Genomic DNA, 22,020 nt, shown 5'->3' on the forward strand with positions numbered 1-22,020 from the left:
TGCTGTGGCCTGTTTCATCCATACTAAGTTGTCTGTCGTTATTGGGGGGTTGAATGGGGTTAGTTTATGTATTAGGCTGCATCGAAATTCCCCACTACGTACATACATGTCTCTTGACCCATTATATATCATCCCCCGACATACCTTCACATCTTCATCATTTTCCTGGTGAATAGATTGCTTTGATCTGCTAAAAATCACAGCATCATGTAGATGGGGAATAAAGTGTTAACTACCGGATACATGGAAATAAGCCATTTTTTGCTTTGTTTGAGAGTGACGTTTCCTTAGTAAAGTAAAAATGACTGAAGTTTAAAAAAGACGATGTGAATTATGGCTTCTCCTTAGTGACAGGCATCTCCTATTATAACCCATCTTCTACCCGAAGAGACATCACGTTTCTTCTTCCAAGATCAAATTGTGACAGATTGGTCTATTATTTATGTTAGAAGTTCTATATTTCTCACAAATAAAGCTTTTAAAAATATACCAGAAGCTTAGAATGCTCAGCTATGGCCACATGTTACATTATATATATTTACAATGAAGAACAATTCAGAAAAGAAAGCAAGGGAAAATGGTCAGAAGGAAAACAGAAGATTTTTTTTTGCTCATGCTGTCTTCAGTTGGGGAGTCCGTTTTCTGAAAGAACAGAAATACTACAAAAGAAGATATTTCAGCACTGTGGGGAATCCAATATTCATGTTCCATGAATACCAAGCAAGAGGAAAAATCTTATTTTAATATTAAAAATGCTTTATTGCACGTGTTTTAATAAAGAAATACACTGGCAATGTCTGCATTAGTGAGAGTAGACAGGTGGAGAGTACACCCTAGGTGTTGTGCTCTCGAGGACCCTTATTCTACTATGGTTTAACTTTCAAATGGTTATTTACTTCCGTGACAATTGATGAGAATTCAAAAATAATTTCAATTTTAAGGCTTAAATACACAAACTGGAAAAGTTCTTCGAGTCAGCTTTATTTCCAGTTTGGCTACGTTGGACTACAATTTGAAATTCCCTTTGAATTCACTTTGAAATTATGACAATTTTTGTTTCCTCTTGTATTGGTCACTTCTCACTTGATCTGTGAATACAATCAACATGTAGTGTCTGTCCCCTAACTGACAATCATCTTCTTCTTTTTTTCCGCCCCAGATGGAATTATGGATCACAGAACAAGTGAAACAGTTTGTTCATTCCTCGTTTTATTTGTTTGGTGATTCGGTCAAATTCGGAAATTTGGAGTTACAGAATTTGGACAACCCACTGAGCACTCAAAATTCAGACAAATCATGATTAGTTTGAAATCAAATGCACAAGTCTACTGGTGAAGGCCTCAAGTCTCAAACATGTCCTAAGAAAAAAAATTTAACTTCTCACCAGACAGCCAGAGAAATTTCAGTGGACACATAAACACCATTATCTCTTTTTTTTATCAATAACTATTGACAAAGAAATATATCAAGACATCATACTCAAGAAACTTGAAGGATTTTTTTTGTACCTTAGAAATGCAGCAGGGATGAATATAGTTGGTCAATCCTAATTGCCAGGGATGACCACTTGTAATGCTGTGCCTTTTGGTCTTTAGTTGCCCCCAATGTGTACATTAGATATGTGCATGGGCTGGCCAGGAACAAGGATCGTCAAGAAAGCCAAGGCTGCCAGAGATCAAGCAGATAATCTGCAGTGATGAATGAACATGTTACGAATGTGGCATTTTCATGTAATAAATATGTATATGTTAAGGGTGATTGGGATAAGTTTTTTTATGCAAGATAGCACATAAATCACCGAATATGGTATGACCACAATAGAAATGCAAAATACATGTGGTTTGTAGTATAGAAAAAAATTACCTTATTTCAATCCATGTTTAAAAAGGAAAACGGGGAGGGAAATAAACTATAAAGAAATTAGCTGGAATCGATTCACATCTTAGCAGATGGTTCTTCAATATTTTTTCCCATCCCCCCTGTTTCTTTTCCACCAGCCTACATGGATTTTGTACTTATGTAGTACATGTTTCATGAAATTGTCTTGCATGTTTGGTGAAATTGTATTCGGGAAGTCAAGAACCGCTAATGATGGCGTCTGAGTTTCATGGGCTTAGAGATGGCTATTGATGAGCCAAATGGGAAAAGCTAAATTTGCATTTTCATTGTCACAATAGCTGTATCATGGACTACATTTGTGACAAAGAACAAACCGATGAGCGATCCACATGGATTATACCCATATATACCCTAGATATACCCTCCTCTGTGATTACAATGTGGCACATCTGCTCTTTGCACTCTGATGATGATCAACCGATCAACTGATGATGGGCTGAGACTCAGACGTATTGCTCTTTGAGGTGAGACAAATAGACATTCTTTGCTCTGACCTGATACAAACACAATAAAAAATGTAGAAAAATGTAAAATCAAACTGCAGTAAAAAGATATGTGGGAACGCTCAGTAGCCCACTTTAAAAAACAATTACTATATATTTTCACATTTTATTTTTCATTAAATTGTTCCTCTAAATTAGGAAAACTAAGAGAGTAAATTAGGTCAATGAGATAACCTTAGTTTTTTCTAGAACCAAATGCTTTTTTTCTTTTCTGTGTTTTGCTGTTCGTTTGGATCCCAGCAAGCTGTACCATTGCTGCTTTGTAAATTACAACGCAGAGGTCAATTTGTCCATGCTGCGGGTAATGACCATACTAAAACCAAAGCATACAATCAATGTGGCACTCACGTGCTGGTGATGAGCCAAGTTGTGAGGGGCTCCGCATTTTCTAAAAGCTGTGGATTGTCAAAATTGTATGTTGAACATTAGCAGCTGTGATAAACACTAGCTGTAACAGTGTTTGCAGGATTGCGCTATGATTGTCAATAAAGTCATGCTTGGCAAAATGAACAGGTTAAGCGAATATCAGAAAGGTCACTTGCTGACACAGCTATGTTGAATACGTTAATTGCATAGTCTCATGTGTAATAAGCCAGCTGCTAAATGCTTATTAAAATGGAATTAATGTCTAGAATGTCTTTCGAACTTCATTAAAAACTCAGTTTCTTACTTTAGTTTATGAAGACACTTTGAAATCAAGTTAAAAATGTTAAAGAAATATTTTATTAATACTTTCTGTTCGTGAACCAATATAAATAAAATAAGAAACAATTATGTTATGTGATTCATATAGAGAATCATGCCATATTTATTGAGCAATTGGTTAGTACTGATATTTGACAACAATGTATTTTTCTCACCTGACTGAATCCTCATTTGTGCAGGCTCCATAAACGTATAGCTGAAGTTAGCATACTATCATGAATTTGTCCCCCTTTGGATGGCTAAAGAAAAAGAACCAATGGCCTGATCAGAGGCTAGACACTGCTTTCCAACTCAAACTTAAACACAACCTAAAAGTATTTTTTTCCCAATGAAAAATAGGGAGTTATGTATAAAATGTGTTGTGTTCTGAAAAGTGGTCTAGAATACTAAAAGTAGAGCTATTACCACGAAAGGAAAAATAGAAAAACGAATGAACCAAAAAAAAAGAAAGATATTGAAAGAAATAGGCAGCACACATCAGATAGTAGGGCTCTCCCTAAGGCCTACAAACAATTAGAAAAGTACGAACAAGGGGAATGGAGAAAGTACCAAAATAGTAAAAAAAAAACACTAGTATAAATAAGAAAAAAATATAATAAAACAGACCAAAGTAGAATAATAACAATAAAACGTCCAATATAAAGTCCCAATATAAAACTTGCCAGAAGATATAGCCTCAGTTCTGTCAGGGAAATTCTTCTGTAAAAGGCCCAGATCAGGGTATCCTTTGGAGACGTATATAAAAACAAAAACAAAAAAGACGAATGGTGCTGTATATCCCAGAGAAAAGTAATAATAATAAAATTAGTCTTTTTGGGCCTCCTCACATTTGTTAGAGCTTAAAACCAGCTCTAGTATGAATAGAGTACAGTGGCCCAATCCCCACTTATAGGATACGTGAGGAGATGTTGATAGACAGGTGTTTCATCAGTATGAAGACCATAAAAAGTATAAAAAAGAAAACAATAGTGCTCACAGTATAAAAGGTACCAGGAGTATAAAATAATAAATGGTTACTCACATTTAATTGAGCAGACAGACTGCTCAATGTGTAGGCGTAAGTGGTATAATCCCCACCTAGTATTCTTTAGGAGTAGTCCTCACTGTAACAGTAAAATCGGATACTAGGTAGAAGGTAAAAATATAAAATAACAAATAAAAAGGTAAAATGGCACACTCACAATAGGAAGTAGCCAAAATACCTATTGATATAAAATAAACAATATAAAATACCCACAACGCGTTTCACCAAAGTGGCTTTTTCAAGTGGAGATAGAAGCATGTATATTTTTATGTAAGATGGGAACCAGCATGTGTATTGCACTCTTAACTTCGCCCCTTTTCCATATTCTCACTGCTTTTCAGAACGCGATATAGGGTTATTTACTGACGTGAGAATTCAAGGTGAATCCAAAGTAAATTTCAAATTTGAGGCCAGAGTAACTGAATGGAAAGCATAGCTGGCTTAGAGAATTTTTCCAGTTCGGCTATTTTTACCTTAAATTTGAAACTCAAATTTAATTCTCACTTTAGTGAATAATCTTGGTAGTGTGGGGTTCTGAAAAGTTCCATAAGACCCATGATGAGCAATTAAAGGAACACTATAGTGACAGGAATATAAGTATATATTCATGATACTATAATGCTGGAATGCAGCATTAGAAGGTCCCTTGCATACCTTGCCGGCTCTCTCCAGAGATTAAAGGCGATTTTACTCACATTTTCTCCCACTCCGTGCCAATCTCGCCTGGTTCACCTCTGTGGCGGAGATCATCAGTTTTGTGGATGTCCGCCAGTCTAATCCAAAGTGAATAGGGAGGCTAGTGTGCATGCATGGTAAAATGCCACGCTGCTTCAGTTCAGCACCTCTCCATAGAGATGCATCCAATATGGGGAAACTTCAGCACCTCCATGCCAAGTGTGGAGACGCTGAATGCCAGTGCTGCACATTGTGCAGCACTGACACAGGAAGGACTTCTAGTGGCCTTCTGAGTAGTGATGTCCCGAACAGTTCGCCGGGAACCGTTCGCTGGCGAACATAGCGTGTTCGCGGTTGCGAACACGCGCGATGTTCGGTCCGCCCCCTATTCGTCATCATTGAGTAAACTTTGACCGTGTACCTCACAGTCAGCAGACACATTCCAACCAATCAGCAGCAGACCCTCCCTCCCAGACCCTCCCACCTCCATGACGAATAGGGGGCAGACCGAACATCGCGCGTGTTCACGACCGCGAACACGCTATGTTCACCGGCGAACGGTTCGGGACATCATTACTTCTGAGTGACTGCCCTAGAGGTGTTCATAGGCAGTAATGTAAACACTGATTTTTCACCGAAAAGGCTGTGTTTTCAGTGCTAATGCTGCAGGGACATGTTATAGACACCAGAACAACTGCGTTAAGCTGTAGTTAACCTGTTGTCGGTTCTGTTGCCTATAGTGTCCCTTTAAGAAGAAGCAACTTTAAAAAAAAAAAAAAATGTTATACTCACAGCTGTAGCTCTACATCTCAAACATGCTTATTTTGCCATTCTTTTTATGAAACCTAGTAATTCGACAATAAATTGATTTCTAATGGCACGGCTAACAGCAGCATGTAGAAAGCAGTGTTTGTATATTTCTGGTTTCAAGTGGGTTAATTACCCAGAATGCCATAGGAAAGACAAAATACCCCTCTTATGCGCAGAAAACTAATCTCAAGTGGGAATGAAGGTATTAATTTGGTTGCTATGGATACCTTATGGTGAAGCATTGAAATAGATTAACACTTTCCCCTCTCAATAGCCTTGCATTGCACTATTTTGCTAATAGAATTTACCTCCTTCAGAGAAGCTCAGCATTTCTCTAAGCAATCAGTTGCTAATGTTATATTGTTAACACTTCAAATCAACATTTCCATACCAGTCCTACAATAAAAAAAATCCTTGGGGCAGAAGGCACCTGCCATTCAATTGCAGCTTTTACTTTCTGTAAACAGAGGGAAGCCAAGGGAGGATCTGGATAATGGGCAAAACAATACTTTTAGACATGTTCATTTGCATTTCCAAGTCTAATCTCTGTTTATCTCCCCATGCACTTCAGCATGTGTTAAATGTAGAAAATATTCTGAAAACGTTATACGCAGAACTCAGAGAGAAATGAAAATGGATTTATATTTTTCCCAGGGAGCCGAGATTATTTAAAACCAAACATTTCTCGATGAACGTACTGGAACCGGTATGAAAAAAAAAGCACGTCTAGGAGCCCTCTGTGGGAACTTGCAGTTACCGAGTTTCCATGGAATGTTATAAGGTAGCAAGGGAATCCTCGGAGCTCCACTAGTGAGTCATTTTAAATTAGATTGGCTGAGGTTAATGAGACCCTATGCCTGGCTTTGTGTTTACTGATGTAACACATTTGTATTGAGTTTTCTTTATCTGGTTGTGTTTTTGCCGATTTTAGAAAATGTCTTTTCGATGGTCTTTAAAGGACCACTCTAGGCACCCAGACCACTTCAGCTTAATGAAGTGGTCTGGGTGCCAGGTCCAGCTAGGGTTAACTAATTGTTTTATAAACATAGCAGTTTCAATGAAACTGCTATGTTTATCAATTAGTTAAGCCTTCCCCCTAATTCTCTAGTGGCTGTCTCACTGACAGCCGCTAGAGGCGCTTGCGTGATTCTCACTGTGAAAATCACAGTGAGAGCACGCAAGCGTCCATAGGAAAGCATTATGAATGCTTTCCTATGTGACCGGCTGAATGCGCGCGCAGCTCTTGCCGCGCGTGCGCATTCAGCCAACGGGGAGGAACGGAGGCGGAGAGGAGGAGGAGAGCTCCCCGCCCAGCGCTGGAAAAAGGTAAGTTTTACCCCTTTTCCCCTTTCCAGAGCCGGGCGGGAGTGGGTCCCTGAGGGTGGGGGCACCCTCAGGGCACTCTAGTGCCAGGAAAACGAGTATGCTTTCCTGGCACTAGAGTGGTCCTTTAAGGTATACTGCAACTACAGTACAACATCTAGAAGAATCGGACCTCTTGCAGGTGTTAGAAGAATTTAAAAAGCTGACTGTTTCACTTGATAAAGCATTTTCCAATCTCGTCCTGTAATAATTGGATCAGGCTTACACATCGATGAATTAAATTATGTTTCTTTGAATGTCAACACATTTTGACCTGTAAACTGATGCAAGTGCTTCAGCGCCATATTAAGACAGCATTGACTTCTTGAACCCGGTGTTGATCGTGATTAGATGTAGCAGTGTCAGTGCACGTTCGAGACACAAATATTTTTGAGCTCTTCCATCATTTTTATATTGTGTGCTTTTAGATATAATGACTAAGCTACAGTTCTGATGAATCTTGTGCTATGTTCTCACTGCAGGACAGTGTACAATCCCTCTGGATAGCGCCAAAGATTAGTCATTTTTATGACACTTGCTATTAAAGACAATTTGTGCTAAAGTGGTTGCTGGTTTGATCGAAGAAAAAGTACCTGCAATTTTGTGGAGATAGATTAAATATTTCCTGTTCTGTCCTGGAAAAACATTATCTTAAATATCAGTATACTTTTCATCCTTACACGTCTTAGTATGAAAAATCTATTCAAGTCTTATTATTAACCAGTCTTTTTTTTTAAGCAAAGGCTATATGAAACCGGTCTAGTGGCTTTTTTATGATACCAGTGCCATATGCATATAAGCAAAGAAACTATTCAAAAAAGTTGTAGAGCGTTACTGATGCTTACCCTTAACAAGTGGTTAAAGTGAATAGACCACAAGTTGTACATGTAAAATAAACATAAAATAGTGTAACCTGTAACTTAAAAATGGTGAACATATAAAGTGTTGTGGTATTACACTCACATATGGTAGAGCCTATTGATTGGCTCAAATCTGTGTGCAGTTGTTTTTTTTTTTTCTGATAGCACCCCACCTTACTTCCAGTTGATACTTTGCAAGTCTCATAAAGAAACAATTAAATTCCTCAGCGTATAAAGAACCCAAGGAATGTAGTGTCCACATACCGGGTGCTCACCTGGACCCAGTGATGGATGTAGTCAGACTGAAAATGCCTTTAAAATATGTATTTAAATAAAAAACTATTAAAAACTAAATCGGCTAAGTATCAACTGGAAGAAAGGTAGGGTGCTTCCAGAATAAGCACAATTTCAAATATATTTGAGCCAATCCTAAATAGGCTCTACAATATGTGGGTATAATACCACACCACTTTGTATGCTCGCCATTTCTAATTTACAGATTACACTATTTTATGTTTATTTTACATGTACACCTTGGGATGTATTCACCATAACCAATTGTTAAGGGTAAGCATCAATAGTACTGAACTTATTTTACTTATATTGGATGTTCACTATTAGTTGGAGTCTAGGTGTTGGTTTAAGGGGTTATCTCTACACATGTGGTTTTTGAGCTACTTTTTTCTTACATATATTAACTAAGCACTTGGTCAAACACATTTCTTCCTCTATTGGGGAAGAATTTATCCATATGTATATAACCCCGCTACAATGTAACATTAAATTAGCCTATAAAAAAAAAATCCATCAAATTAATTATTTCGCACATCATTGACGCTGATTGTGATCCAGAAGAAGGCCTTCTATCCCTACAAATGGGAAAATTCCCTATTTTCAAGTGTTATGTCCTTTCCTTGTGCATGTGTAGAAGACCTCATGCTCTTTGTACAGTCCTGTTAATGAAGAGGTGAGCAGAGAGCATTTGAATGAAACTTGTATATATATATGTATATATATATATATATACATATATATATATATATATATTTATTGTAGAAAAATAAGCCACTGTCGCATCGAGGGAAACAGATTTTCAATTAAATGAAGAGCCACCAAATTGGTATTCAAAAGTATACCCTTCATTTATTAAGTAAATCTTTTTAAAAATGAAATATGTCAATATGAAGAAAGTCCAATTCATGATTATCTGTCTGATCCCTCCACTGTTCCATGTTTCCATTTGAGAAGATGTGCTTTGAATCTTCTATTTTGGCAGAACTTCATTTAATCAAAAGTCTGGTTTCTTGAGTGCTGTTTTTCAAAACTGTTTACTTAAGAAAAAGAAACTCTTCCTTTATCTATCAAGCCAGGGGTAAGACCTGGTTGATTTTTATTCATGGGTTCTTTTATTTTCGCTAAACACCGTTTTCTCCTTTATTTACAATTCTTATGTACGTTGTTTTCTTGGGCTTTAAGGTTGTGGCATAGGTTACTGTTGTGTAAAAGACCATCTATTTATTTCTTTTCAACCCTTTCTTTAATATAAAATATTCCATTACCCTTTTTGCAGACCATCTTTCAACCTTATTTCCTTAGTATTGACCTTCTGGGACCTAAAACTGCAGTGCTTATTCTAGATGGGTCTTTAGTTGTTTTGTTTTTTTTTGTTGATTTCTTAGTACAATAGAACATAATCAACTTGACTGTGATTCTTTATTGTGAACTCTGTATGTCTAATTAGCCCTATGTTTGAGTGATTTGGGGCTTCAGACCTACCAATGTAACACAGTTTCTGTTTTCTGGTTGCCCAGTTCTGCATTAGTCTGGACAGGAAATTACTTCATACTCAAATTATCTACTCGGTTGGAGCAAAAAGGAGCGAGGAGCGAATATATCTTACATGACCCCATGGGCGTCCAGAATACAGGATACAATCTTTAGAGAGGGTTTTATAAGACAATTGGGTCGGCAGTTATATGTCACATAATAATAACATAGGTATAGAGGTAATATTGGTCATCTGAGTCCTGCTGTCAAGATTAACATGCAGGTCCATGTGAGGCAGCTATCTTGAAAGACATTGAGACATTGCTTTGTCATCACAATCTGCTTGGCACTATGTTCCTGTACAAAATGTAGTATCTATTAATGGAGGTTCAAACCAGAAAAAATAATAAAATATATCTATGTGAAGGAACATGATCATAATTACATAGGGGCCTGTTGTTCATGTTATATCATGTATACATAACTCTTAATGTCCGTTTAAGTATTTTTTTATGCATTATCAGTTACTAGGAGTCTGAACTTAAAAGATAAGCCTGAGCATCATAACCACAACAGCTCACTGTAGTGGTTATGGTGCCTTGCATGACCAGTCCCCCCCTCTATCCTTAACTGGGGTCCATCAGGCACCGGTCCCCATCTCCACTATATCCTACAGGAGAGCCTAGTGTTGCATGGCTTAGCTCATTGGATGAGATCAATCAGCTGATGCTCTCAGCCAATGAGCTAGTCCTGCGAGAGGTAAATGGTGGGTGCCATAGCATTCCAGTGTTCTGTAGTGGTTATGGTGCTTGAGTGTATCAGGTATCTGATAGTACAGCAGTTGTTGATTTATGTTTTTCAGCTTGGATCTCACATGGTTTTACAGCGTGAGCTATCTGTTTTATAGCTTTGTGGTTTCTCAGATCTCTCTGTACTTATTAATGAAAGCAACATGTTGTTTGCAAGATGATAGGAGTAATTAACTATTACATCCATGTTCTCGGTGACAAATGTCCCATGACTAGAAATTATGCAGAATTGTCTAGAGAGGCTTCAGATTGTTGTAGCCTGAGGGAAAATGTGAGTCTGTTTCAGTTCATTCTGCTTCTTCGTCAGGCTTTCAATATTGCTCAAGCATTGACATTATAAAAACGACGGTTTGCATTGAAACGACACACCAATACATTCATTCATCTCTAGCTCAGGGCAAGATGGGACATAGTGATTAATAGGAACTCCGCTTTATAAGGGAATCTTTTCAGCAAGCATCTAAAGCCAGCTCTATAATAGATTCTAATGATATATTCTAGCCTATTAAAACATTCATAAAAAATGTGCATGGTGCATTAAACAGAATATTACTTTCCTGCATTTAGCTTTTTTCTGTCACTAGATTGTCAGTTGCTTATAAAGCACAGTTATCACAGGCTGTGAAATTAGTTTTGCACAGATGCCAATAGTCCTGTTTTTGCAAGGACAGTCACACTTTTATGGGCTCCTGTTCTAGAAAAAAACAAACTTTTCTGGGACCTCTCCTGTTTTATGTAATTTAGTTTATCTGCATTTCTAATTAGTTAATATGTGTAGTAATTATATTAATTAAAGTTTGCCCTAGTGTGGGCAGAATGGGTCATGGCCATTAGGAGATGCATCAATGATGCAATTTGTTTCAATGACGCCCCCTCAACTGACCCATCCTATGGCCGTTCCCTCTTCTTCCAGCTATATTCTTGCCAAGCTTTGCCAGTATGGTGTTTTAATCAGATGATTTCGTTTTAGATTTTAAAAATAGGCCAAGGCTAAATAGGTCACGCACAGGGTTATTCAGCATGAATTTTGGGAAATTCAAAGTGAATTTTAAATTTTTGGACAAAATCAACAAACAAATCAAAGCCGACTTGGATTTTTTTTTTTTTTCAGTTCAACTATTTTGGCCAACAATTTTAAATTCACTCTGAATTCACTTTGACCTACCAATAATTCATGTTTTAATTATTATCCTTGTTAGTTGAAAACAGAATAGGAATACTACATTTCCTTTGATCCAAGGTGCTTCACTGAACCCGAGGTGGACAAATCCTCAGACATACAACGAACAAAAAAAGGGTTGTCATGCTTGATAAAGACCCCACTTAGGGTCGAAACGTTGCTGTGTATCTTCAATAAATCTGCCTGTCACTTTACCTTGAGTGCCTGGACCATCATTTTTTGTTAATTATTAACCCTGACATTGTTCCATGAATACTACTTACTTATTTTTTTTTAAGTTGTACATTTGCTTATTTAAGTTTTTTAGAGGTAAAAAATACAATATATGTATCAATGTTCATCAAAAATGTCCTTAGTGCAATGTGATTTAAAAAGTCCGTCAGCAGACCCAACTCATTAAGTAAAATGCACCAAATGGTTTTTAAATGGTTTAAATGGTTTTTAAAACTGAATTAGGCTTCTGTTGTGACCATATTAATTTTTACATTTGTATACCATGACATCTACTCAGTTTGTTTATGTTGACGTATCACAGTGTGAAAATACATAATTCATTACTTAAAATAAAAAATAACTGTGGCTAGAATCAAATGACATTTTTTTTAAATCTTATGATAACATTAAATATTCCTATATAAACAGTCAGCACAAAACTTTTCATATATATATATTTCATATGTAATAGAACCGCACAGAGAAAAAGAGATCAGCCACGTAGACACGTGGAAAAGAAATTTCACATACAGCAGAGGAAAAAAATCATTAACAACAGTAAATATGTGCATTTTTTTTGCCTATGGAAGTTGTTTTATCAGATAGTGTATAGAAGTAGGAGTAAAAATTGGATTGACATTTTGGAGTCAAGAATTAATTTTCAAATTGGGATTTTCATCGTCTTTTAGATCAACAGTATGAAGAGATGTCTGAAAGCCTGAACTTGATAGACTTCATTAACTTACTAAACTATAAAACCAGTATAAAACCAGTATAGTCAAAGTGTTGCTCTAAAGACCTCATAGTTCTCTGAAAATATATGACTACCCGAGTATGATGGGAATTGCAGTCCAGCAAATTCTGTGAGACTGAAATAAAATACTCTTGACAAAGACTGTTTGTCATTAGTGTTCACAAAACAGTAAAATAACTGAATGTTCCATTTTAAGAGCAGGTGGCACAAAATACGAGAAATAAAATGACTGCAATTGCCTGTAAACAAGTTTGAGACATTCTTTACCAGAATGCTTTTTTGATGGAACTGTTTTGCAATAAATTAAAGAGTGTGGAAAGAGGATTATAAATTCTGGAACCCGTCCTAGAACAGCTGTATCTTCCTTTATTTTTTTTATTGTTTAAAAATGAGAAAGACGCCCTTGTAATTCATTTGACTAAACATGTCACCGTGCCTAGAAATGGAGTGGAGGAAAGTTTGCTTAGTGGTATAAAACCAGTGGAACCGTGACCTTGTAAATGCCAGTTTGTGTTGCACTATAATCACGGAGCTGACAAAGGCTTCTGGGTGTGCAAGGCATGGTTTGGCATGGCTGAAGTCTACAAAGTTCTCCTATCTGTTCAACAGATAAAGTGAATCCGACTGTAACACTCCAAGAGGTTAAAAGTGGTACACAATTTCAGACCTTAAAGTTTTTTCTGCCGTCTAATTTTTTTCGCTTGTATCCAAAAAACATTTTTTTTCATTTATTTTTTTTGAAGCGTGCAGAGAGTAAGACAACTTTGTATGCTTCATGGAGCCATTGACCTTCACAATATATCCTTTATTGGTGTTTGGTTATTGGATAATTTGACTTCTTTGCTTCGTCTCAATGTATTCGGAATGCATTATAGGATTGTTTAATCGTAAATGGAGTTAGCGGTTTGAAATTGTGCAATGACACAGCAAAATGTCATTTTGTTTTTGTTTTATGTGTGTTGAGTTAATACTGGTAATTAAGGACGTAGGTGACCAAGCTTTCTATTTATAAGACACCACTCACAAGGTCGCGTTCAGACACCACTCGCAAAACCTTGTTCAAGATGCTTTAAAATTCTTATTGTTAAATCTGCTTACTTTACATTTATACCACGGCTCCTTAAAGAGAAAGCCACAGGAGAATTATCTTTTTGCCACAACCTATTTTATGTTTGTAGTATTGTGGCACGTTTTTAACTTTGTATTTAATTCCTTCACCACTGATTTATTTTTAAAGCAACAGTTTAGGCATCATAACAACTTCATTGGAATTATGTTGTTATGGTGCCAGGAGGAATGGAATGCATAGCAGAAACAGTAATTCTGTGTTTATATTGTTGTTCTAGAATATATATATTTTTTAAAAACTGTATACGTTTACAGAACTTTAATATTTAATGTATCAGTGCGTTCTATGCAGTAAAAAATATATGAAGGAATGGTATAAAGTATTAGATATTATTCTGTATCCCTTGTTTAACAATACCTACAACCGGATTGACTGTACAGTAAACACCGTTATCTATCTAAAAAAATACTAAATGGCAAACGTTTTATAGCAAATACAGTTGATGAAATTCTTTTGAAATTCTTCTTCTTTATTTACTATCATTTAAATTAAAATTTAATTCGGGTTTCCTGCTATTTTGCCATGGATCTCTTTGCTTCAGTGACACTGGCTTGACAATAGCTTAACCAAATTCAATCTCAATGGCAGCATGCTCTTTCTTCTTGAGAACAATACTGTATTCAAGGTATATATACTATCATTTTAGGATCTGTATTTAAAATAGGCACCATAACTACTACATGCTGCTATAATTATTATGGTGCTATTGGCTGCAGGCTCCATGTGAGGGCATCAACTGACCAACTCATCCAATATTAAAATAGGCAATGAATTACAAAGTATCCATTCTAGCATTACATTGTGGCTGAATGTATGATGGGTGACTTTGAACTAATTTAATTTCTTTGTGTTTCAGGTACTGCATTCAGAAGCCTCGTACTGCAAAACCCTCCTGGATGATAACAGTTCATCTGCCCTGATAATCCTGGGCTTCGTGATGATGTCTCCACTCATCGTTCTCGCTATGGCTTTGTATTGTGGCCTTGCCCGACGCCTTCGCCTGTTTATGCTCTTCCAGCCCTACACCCGCGCATTGTATAAAGGGGTGAGGTGGAGGTGGTATGATGAAGGTGGGCTGTGTGGTTGTATCAAGGAGTGGAATAGTCATGTCAAAGCGTGGGTATAAACGCATCAAAGACTTGCGCCATTGCATACTCTCTGATCTGCACACAGGATGCCCCTTGAAGGAATTCATTCTCCCTTGCCAAGGACATTGAACAAACTCAAGTGTCCTACTTGAAGTATCTGATTTGCACAACCAACGAAAAGAAGAGTCACTGGAATACCACTCTTGCCTACGTGCCAACCCAGTAAAACTCAGATACTAGATTAAATGTTGTAAATAAAATGGAATACAGTTAGGTTGTCCCCACTTTATAGCCCTAGTAACGTTCAACTGAATCAAGGCTGACAGTAATCTTTTGAATTACAAACATTCTGGTAACATTGTGCTGTTAGTGAATATCATGATGCACATATACTTGGATCGTGTTGTCTTGCATTTGCCAATATTGGCAGGAGTAAGGATACAAGGAATGAGTACAATGAGCCAAAATCAAAGCTCCTGTTCAATTGAAAACAAAGAAAGCTTGACGTACGGCAAAGATTTTCATTAATGGTGATTTGTTTGCACCTACTTGTTAGGAAGTGTTTTAATCCTAGTAATAAAAATCCTTTACAGAAAAAAAAAAAAAAAAGAATTGCCAAACTTACTTAAATGGAGTGAAAGAAAAATATCAGATCTTTTGCTGACCTATGAAACGTTTCTATATATATACTAATATATATTTATATTTGCCATCTAAGTCCACAAAACCTAACTCCCCATCTAAAGCCTGAATCACCCTATAACATAAAAATTGTCCCTTAACCCTGCGACAGATATAAGCACACTATAATCTTGTAAAGCGCTGCGGAATTATATTGGTATATGAATACCAATAATATTAATAATAATTATGAAAGCTATTGTAATGCCACTCTATCATTGGCAAGTGAAAATCCAATTCTGGCTAGAATAAATTTACTCTACTGAGTGTACCATCTCTGGTCTTGCAGTGGCAAGTGACATCTAGATCTGTCTAATAGCATGGGACAGGAAATTCTGAGCCCTGTTTGAATGATGCTTGGCATTTTGAACTCGCTATTTTTACAGCAGAATTTTTAATTGCCCAGTCTTTCCCCTTACCTTCAGTGTTCTGAGGCCCGTGCTGACATCAGATAAGTTTTAGCACACTTCTGAGTATGAAACAAAATGTATCTTCAAAAAAAAAAAAATTCTGTTTTTTCACTCTCTAAAAGGATCTCTATAAGCTTAATTTCTCTTCAATAATTATATCTAAACTAGGTTCTGTCTCTGCACTATTCAGGTAATACAATGTGTGTTAAATGGAAAAGAAAATATGAATGGTAATTGTGCAATCACTTTGAAAGTCCACTTTTAGAACCTCCATTAAAATATATGTACCCTGTATCAGCTACTACATTTGCAATCATGAGCAAGTAATTAATTCAATTCAGTATGAAAATACATCTTGTAAATGCCAGCAAGGACAGCAATGTAAAATTACATATTATCTGTGCATGACCTATACTCACACAATGCATAAATGATTAACACTGTCGGTACCGTTGTATTTCTTTTTACTACGGCACTATATTCATTTAACCATAAAATGAATAATTTGCCTTTATGACATAGTTCAAAAACAGTATTTGTTATAGCTACAGGTTATGACGTACGCGTACATAATGCTTAATAACAGTACCCCTGGTTACAATATCCCATAATAGCTACCGTGATGCAATTAGGAAACAATGTACTTTAAGCCATGTGTATAGTCAATTCGTTATGGACTAGGATAATTTCAACTTCTCCCTGATGGAGATGTCCTATTCTTTGTCTTATGGAAACAAAAAGAGTATCTGGCAAGGACATTTTTGGAAATAGCAAAAACGAGGCTGAATAGGGGAGGAAAAAAAAGTTGTAGACTGAAGGGAGGCTACATCCCACTCATCTGATGGAGTTTAGATGTTGGTACTGGTGGCAACTGACTTTCAGATTTGGAGTTACTGGGACAGACTTAGAATGTGTCCGAATGTTACTATCAACTATCAGCTTCCCTCGCAATATGCTTAACCAACTAGCCTTGATACAGCCGGCTAAATCGTGGAGGACAAGAGTCTGGATGCTTGATTAGAACTCTAGAAATGTTATTAAATGTTATGTTGCTCATAGGTTGGTTCAAAGGAAGGTGTGATTAAGTTATTCTTCTGTAATATACAACTATAATATTTATATTCCTTTCAAACTGAAATCACTCTATTTCATGGAGAACAAAAAATACAAATTTATAGAAGAATAGAGTCAATCTATCTCTCTATAACCATCAATATAGGGTGACATCATCTGTTACCCCTACTTGTAATTGGGTTACGATTTTCCATTGTATGTGCCCAGATTATGATTATGACCAGATTGGCAAAGGAGGGGCATTTCCCCATTCCGCCCCACGCAGCAGATTTCGATCCTAGCATTCACTAATTTGAAATCAAAATGAATATATTGGATATTTGCTTGGCCAAACCGTTATTTAGGGAGCTAAGAACTGTGAGGATGAATCTATTATAAAAATATCTAGGGTGGGGTTTATACCGAGTGTACTTAATGTTTGTAAATGATTATCCTGTTTAAGTTATAGCTTTTTTTTTTATCAATAATTTTATTGCCTTACTTTATTAGCTTCTACAGTTTCTGCTTGAAGATTATCTTACATGGACTTACACAGCAAGCTGAGTCTCAGTGATGTTTATATATACACCTGCACAATGTCATTTTAGTAAGTAAATAGATTTAAATGGCTGATGATGGGAACTCTAGCCTAAATTTCCTGTTATGTTATTTAACAATTTAACATTCTTAGCTCTCAGTCTTTACCAAAGGGAAGTTAAGGGGCAAAGGGAAGTTCTTAATAGTTGGTAATTTAATTGCCCATAGTCTTAGGAAAAACTCTGGTATGTTATCTTGGTGCCTGTGTCATTGTATTTGTCTGCTATTGTTACTATTATTGTTGATATTTGATGTTTATTAGCTCTGTGAATAAAACAAAACGTCAGTAAAAACACATGTTTAAAAATAAATGAATGATAAGCTTATGATTACACCTGAGTATTGATTGCGGTGAGTGCCATATTATATGTATTAATGCCAAAAATGGTTACTATTATTAAATACAGTAAAATACGTTATTGATAGACAGACAGACAAATAGATAAATAGATAGATAGACAGACAAATAGACAGACAGACAGATAGATAGATAGATAGATAGATAGACAGACAGACAAATAGACAGATAGATAGATAGACAGAGAGATAGATAGACAGAGAGATAGATAGATAGATAGATGTACTGATAGATATACAGATAGATAGATAGATATATAGATAGATAGATAGATAGATAGATGCACTGATATATATATACAGATAGATAGATAGATACACAGATAGATAGATAGATAGATAGATAGATAGATAGATAGATATATAGATATACTGATAGATAGATAGATAGATAGTACCTAAAAGTTAACATACATAAACAAAAAAATGGAAAATTACATATTTTATTCAAATATTTCCTGATGTATATAGGACAACGGTAACTCTACAAAAAGAGAAAACAACACTTTGTATGTATTTAAAATACTGGAAATATAGGCACCTTGCCGATAATTGCAATATTTCAAATGTATATTTTCCAATACTTCATTGCCATATGTAAATTAAACAGCTAAAATGTTAAAAAAGAAACCCTCAATAAAATACTTCATCAAAAATCAAATCAGTACATTAACGGTAATACGGCTATATGTGTTTTATTGATGCATTGAATTGAAAAGATGCCCTCTCTCAATACCTTCTTTCAAACAAGGGGCATTTGGGTCCCTAGCTCATCTGGTTGCGGACATATGATTATTTTAAAAAACGCGCTCTCTGGTGCTGAACGGAGCTGTTTAGTTTCGTGACCTCTTGCTTTATATGGAATTGCATTTCGTGACTAACAGACAGGCCTCCACAATTTGATGGCCGTTACCACTTGTGACCCAACACTTTTAAATGTATATGTGCACATTGATTGTAAGTCAAATCTACCATACTTAAGGAGAAAGCATCCCTTGGTTGCCTGGAAAGCCCTCTGCAGTGGAGAGGATAACGTTAATAAATGTTTAAATGGACACTACAAACACATAAATCCCTGTTGCTTGCTGAAGTACTTTACGTGTGAAGAATGTGTCCTCTTTTTTTTTTCTTTTTATAAAAGTGGAGATTGCTAGAGACGTTATAGAAATGTAATAGCAATTACAAATGAACCTTTTAACAGCTCCCCAGTTGTCAATCAGACAGACAAATGTATTTCTCTCTAGTAGTTTAGCTCCGTGAAGCTAAATTAAAGAGACACCCACCTTGCGAAGACTTATCAATGATTGGTAAAACAGATCAACGAGAAGTATGTGATTGGACAGCCAAAGAACGTCTGTGATGTAGAAGAAGAGGAGAAGTGTGTTATTGCAAAGTAAGATTTCATATAACTTCAGGAAACATGCAAGTTAATGATATGTATATTTTATTTGTGGGTATATCTACTAAATAGCTATTTAAAAAAATGTTTCTTTAATGGTGTGTTCCTTAAAGTACTGCTTTCTCTTTAAATTACACAATATTTGGACAATCAGCGAGACCCTGACATTTATTAAACTTTTAGTATCTCCCCTGATGTTTTGCCTGCATTATGGTTGTGCGAGCATCATGGGAGATGTAGTCCACAACATCTGGAGTGCAGAAGGTTGTTTACCCTTGACCTACGTAATAACCTAATCGCATCACATGTGACATTCTGGAATAGCAGCGATAGTTAGAAAGGCAAAACATTTTAAAATAAATATTTCAGTCTATTGTTTGTATTCTTTAAGAAAACATTTTAGACAAGTTTTATGGATCTATAGAACCACTCTTTAAACAGTAAAAAGACGATAAACGATAATATAATGTTACTGATGCCTCAGATATGATGTCAGTGTTTAATAGAGTGACAAACAGAATCTTCACCGGAGGCCACAATACACAATAATCAGGAAATTGCTATTTTCGAAAACTGAGAATGAATTCTTTACACTTCACTGAAATGACTAGGGGCATTTAGAAATAAGCTTTTATTTTATCTGACCCTGCCTTGTGTTTACTTTGAGAAAATGTACTGTGTTTAAAAGAAAATTCCAGAAACTACCTTTCTCTAAGTGCATTTGACTTCAGTTCAATAAATGTCAAAGTAATTGCAAAGTTCTTTTTTTTGTCTCCAGAGAAAAATACTTTAAGTTCCTTAAAGTTCCTAAGTTCCAGCGTAATACAAAGTAAATTAATCCTAAATCGGTTTTAAAGCATTGGTTTTATTGCTGCAAAAAATAAATAAAAAATAATTAAAAATTAAATGTTAGCTTTGCCAAATAAATACAGTTTAAAAATGTTCATTTTGAAGAAATCTGAATGCAGCTTTAATTTCAAAAATATAATTAACTTTTTTTTATTTCTAATAATTGATTTTTTTTTTATTTCTCTGTCATACAGATTTCCCACCTCCCCTAAAACTAACAAGTAGTGATGTCCCGAACGGTTCGCCGGTCAATAGTTCCCGGCGAACATAGCTTGTTCGCGTTCGCCATGGATGGTGAACATATGCGATGTTCGGTCCGCCCCCTATTCGTCATCATTGAGTAAACTTTGACCCTGTACCTCACAGTCAGCAGACACATTCCAGTCAATCAGCAGCAGACCCTCCCTCCCAGGCCCTCCCACCTCCTAGACAGCATACAATTTAGATTAATTCTGAAGCTGCGATCTTTTTTTTTTTTTTTATAATTTTTTTTTGTTTCTGTTTATTATACATTATCCTCCATAGCCAGTAACCTGTGTTTATTATACATTATCCCTCCCATAGCCAGTAACCTGTGTTTATTATACATTATCCTCCCATAGCCAGTAACCTGTGTTTATTATACATTATCCTCCCATAGCCAGTAACCTGTGTTTATTATACATTATCCTCCCATAGCCAGTAACCTGTGTTTATTATACATTATCCCCCAATAGCCAGTAACCTGTGTTTATTATACATTATCCCTCCCATAGCCAGTAACCTGTGTTTATTATACATTATCCCCCATAGCCAGTAACCTGTTTATTATACATTATCCTCCCATAGCCAGTAACCTGTGTTTATTATACATTATCCTCCCATAGCCAGTAACCTGTGTTTATTATACATTATCCCCCATAGCCAGTAACCTGTTTATTATCCATTATCCTCCCATAGCCAGTAACCTGTGTTTATTATACATTATCCCTCCCATAGCCAGTAACCTGTGTTTATTATACATTATCCCTCACATAGCCAGTAACCTGTGTTTATTATACATTATCCCCCCATAGCCAGTAACCTGTGTTTATTATACATTATCCCTCCCATAGCCAGTAACCTGTGTTTATTATACATTATCCTCCCATAGCCAGTAACCTGTGCTTATTATACATTATCCCCCCCCCATAGCCAGTAACCTGTGCTTATTATACATTATCCTCCCATAGCCAGTAACCTGTGTTTATTATACATTATCCCTCCCATAGCCAGTAACCTGTGTTTATTATACATTATCCCCCCATAGCCAGTAACCTGTGTTTATTATACATTATCCCTCACATAGCCAGTAACCTGTGTTTATTATACATTATCCCCCCATAGCCAGTAACCTGTGTTTATTATACATTATCCCTCCCATAGCCAGTAACCTGTGTTGATTATACATTATCCTCCCATAGCCAGTAACCTGTGCTTATTATACATTATCCCCCCCCCCATAGCCAGTAACCTGTGCTTATTATACATTATCCTCCCATAGCCAGTAACCTGTGTTTATTATACATTATCCCTCCCATAGCCAGTAACCTGTGTTTATTATACATTATCCCCCCATAGCCAGTAACCTGTGTTTATTATACATTATCCTCCCATAGCCAATAACCTGTGTTTATTATACATTATCCCCCCACAGCCAGTAACCTGTGTTTATTATACATTATCCCCCATAGTCATTTATCGTTGGACCTAGGCAGCATGATGTCTTAGGCCGGCCCAGAGAGTGAGTGAATAATATAATATATATGTTCAGAAACATATTAGTAATATATGTAAATCGGGTTCATGCAAAGAGGGTGAAAAGGTATTAAAGAAAAACACACTTATTGCATCAAATTTACAAAGCCAAACTTTTAA

General features: G+C 36.2%; 1 protein-coding gene across 1 annotated transcript in view; it reads left to right on the top strand.

The window, feature by feature from the left end:
- TMEM88B (transmembrane protein 88B) overlaps positions 1 to 15,329 on the top strand; it is a 110,448-nt gene extending 95,119 nt beyond the window's left edge. The window contains exon 2 of the mRNA XM_063436417.1: positions 14,547 to 15,329. Within this exon, the coding sequence (XP_063292487.1) occupies positions 14,547 to 14,816 (270 nt within the window). The 3' untranslated portion in view covers positions 14,817 to 15,329. The remainder of the gene's footprint in view (positions 1 to 14,546) is intronic.
- Positions 15,330 to 22,020: the final 6,691 nt, after the last annotated feature.

The sequence above is a fragment of the Pelobates fuscus genome, chromosome 11 (assembly GCF_036172605.1).
Source record: "Pelobates fuscus isolate aPelFus1 chromosome 11, aPelFus1.pri, whole genome shotgun sequence".
NCBI lineage: Eukaryota > Metazoa > Chordata > Amphibia > Anura > Pelobatidae > Pelobates > Pelobates fuscus.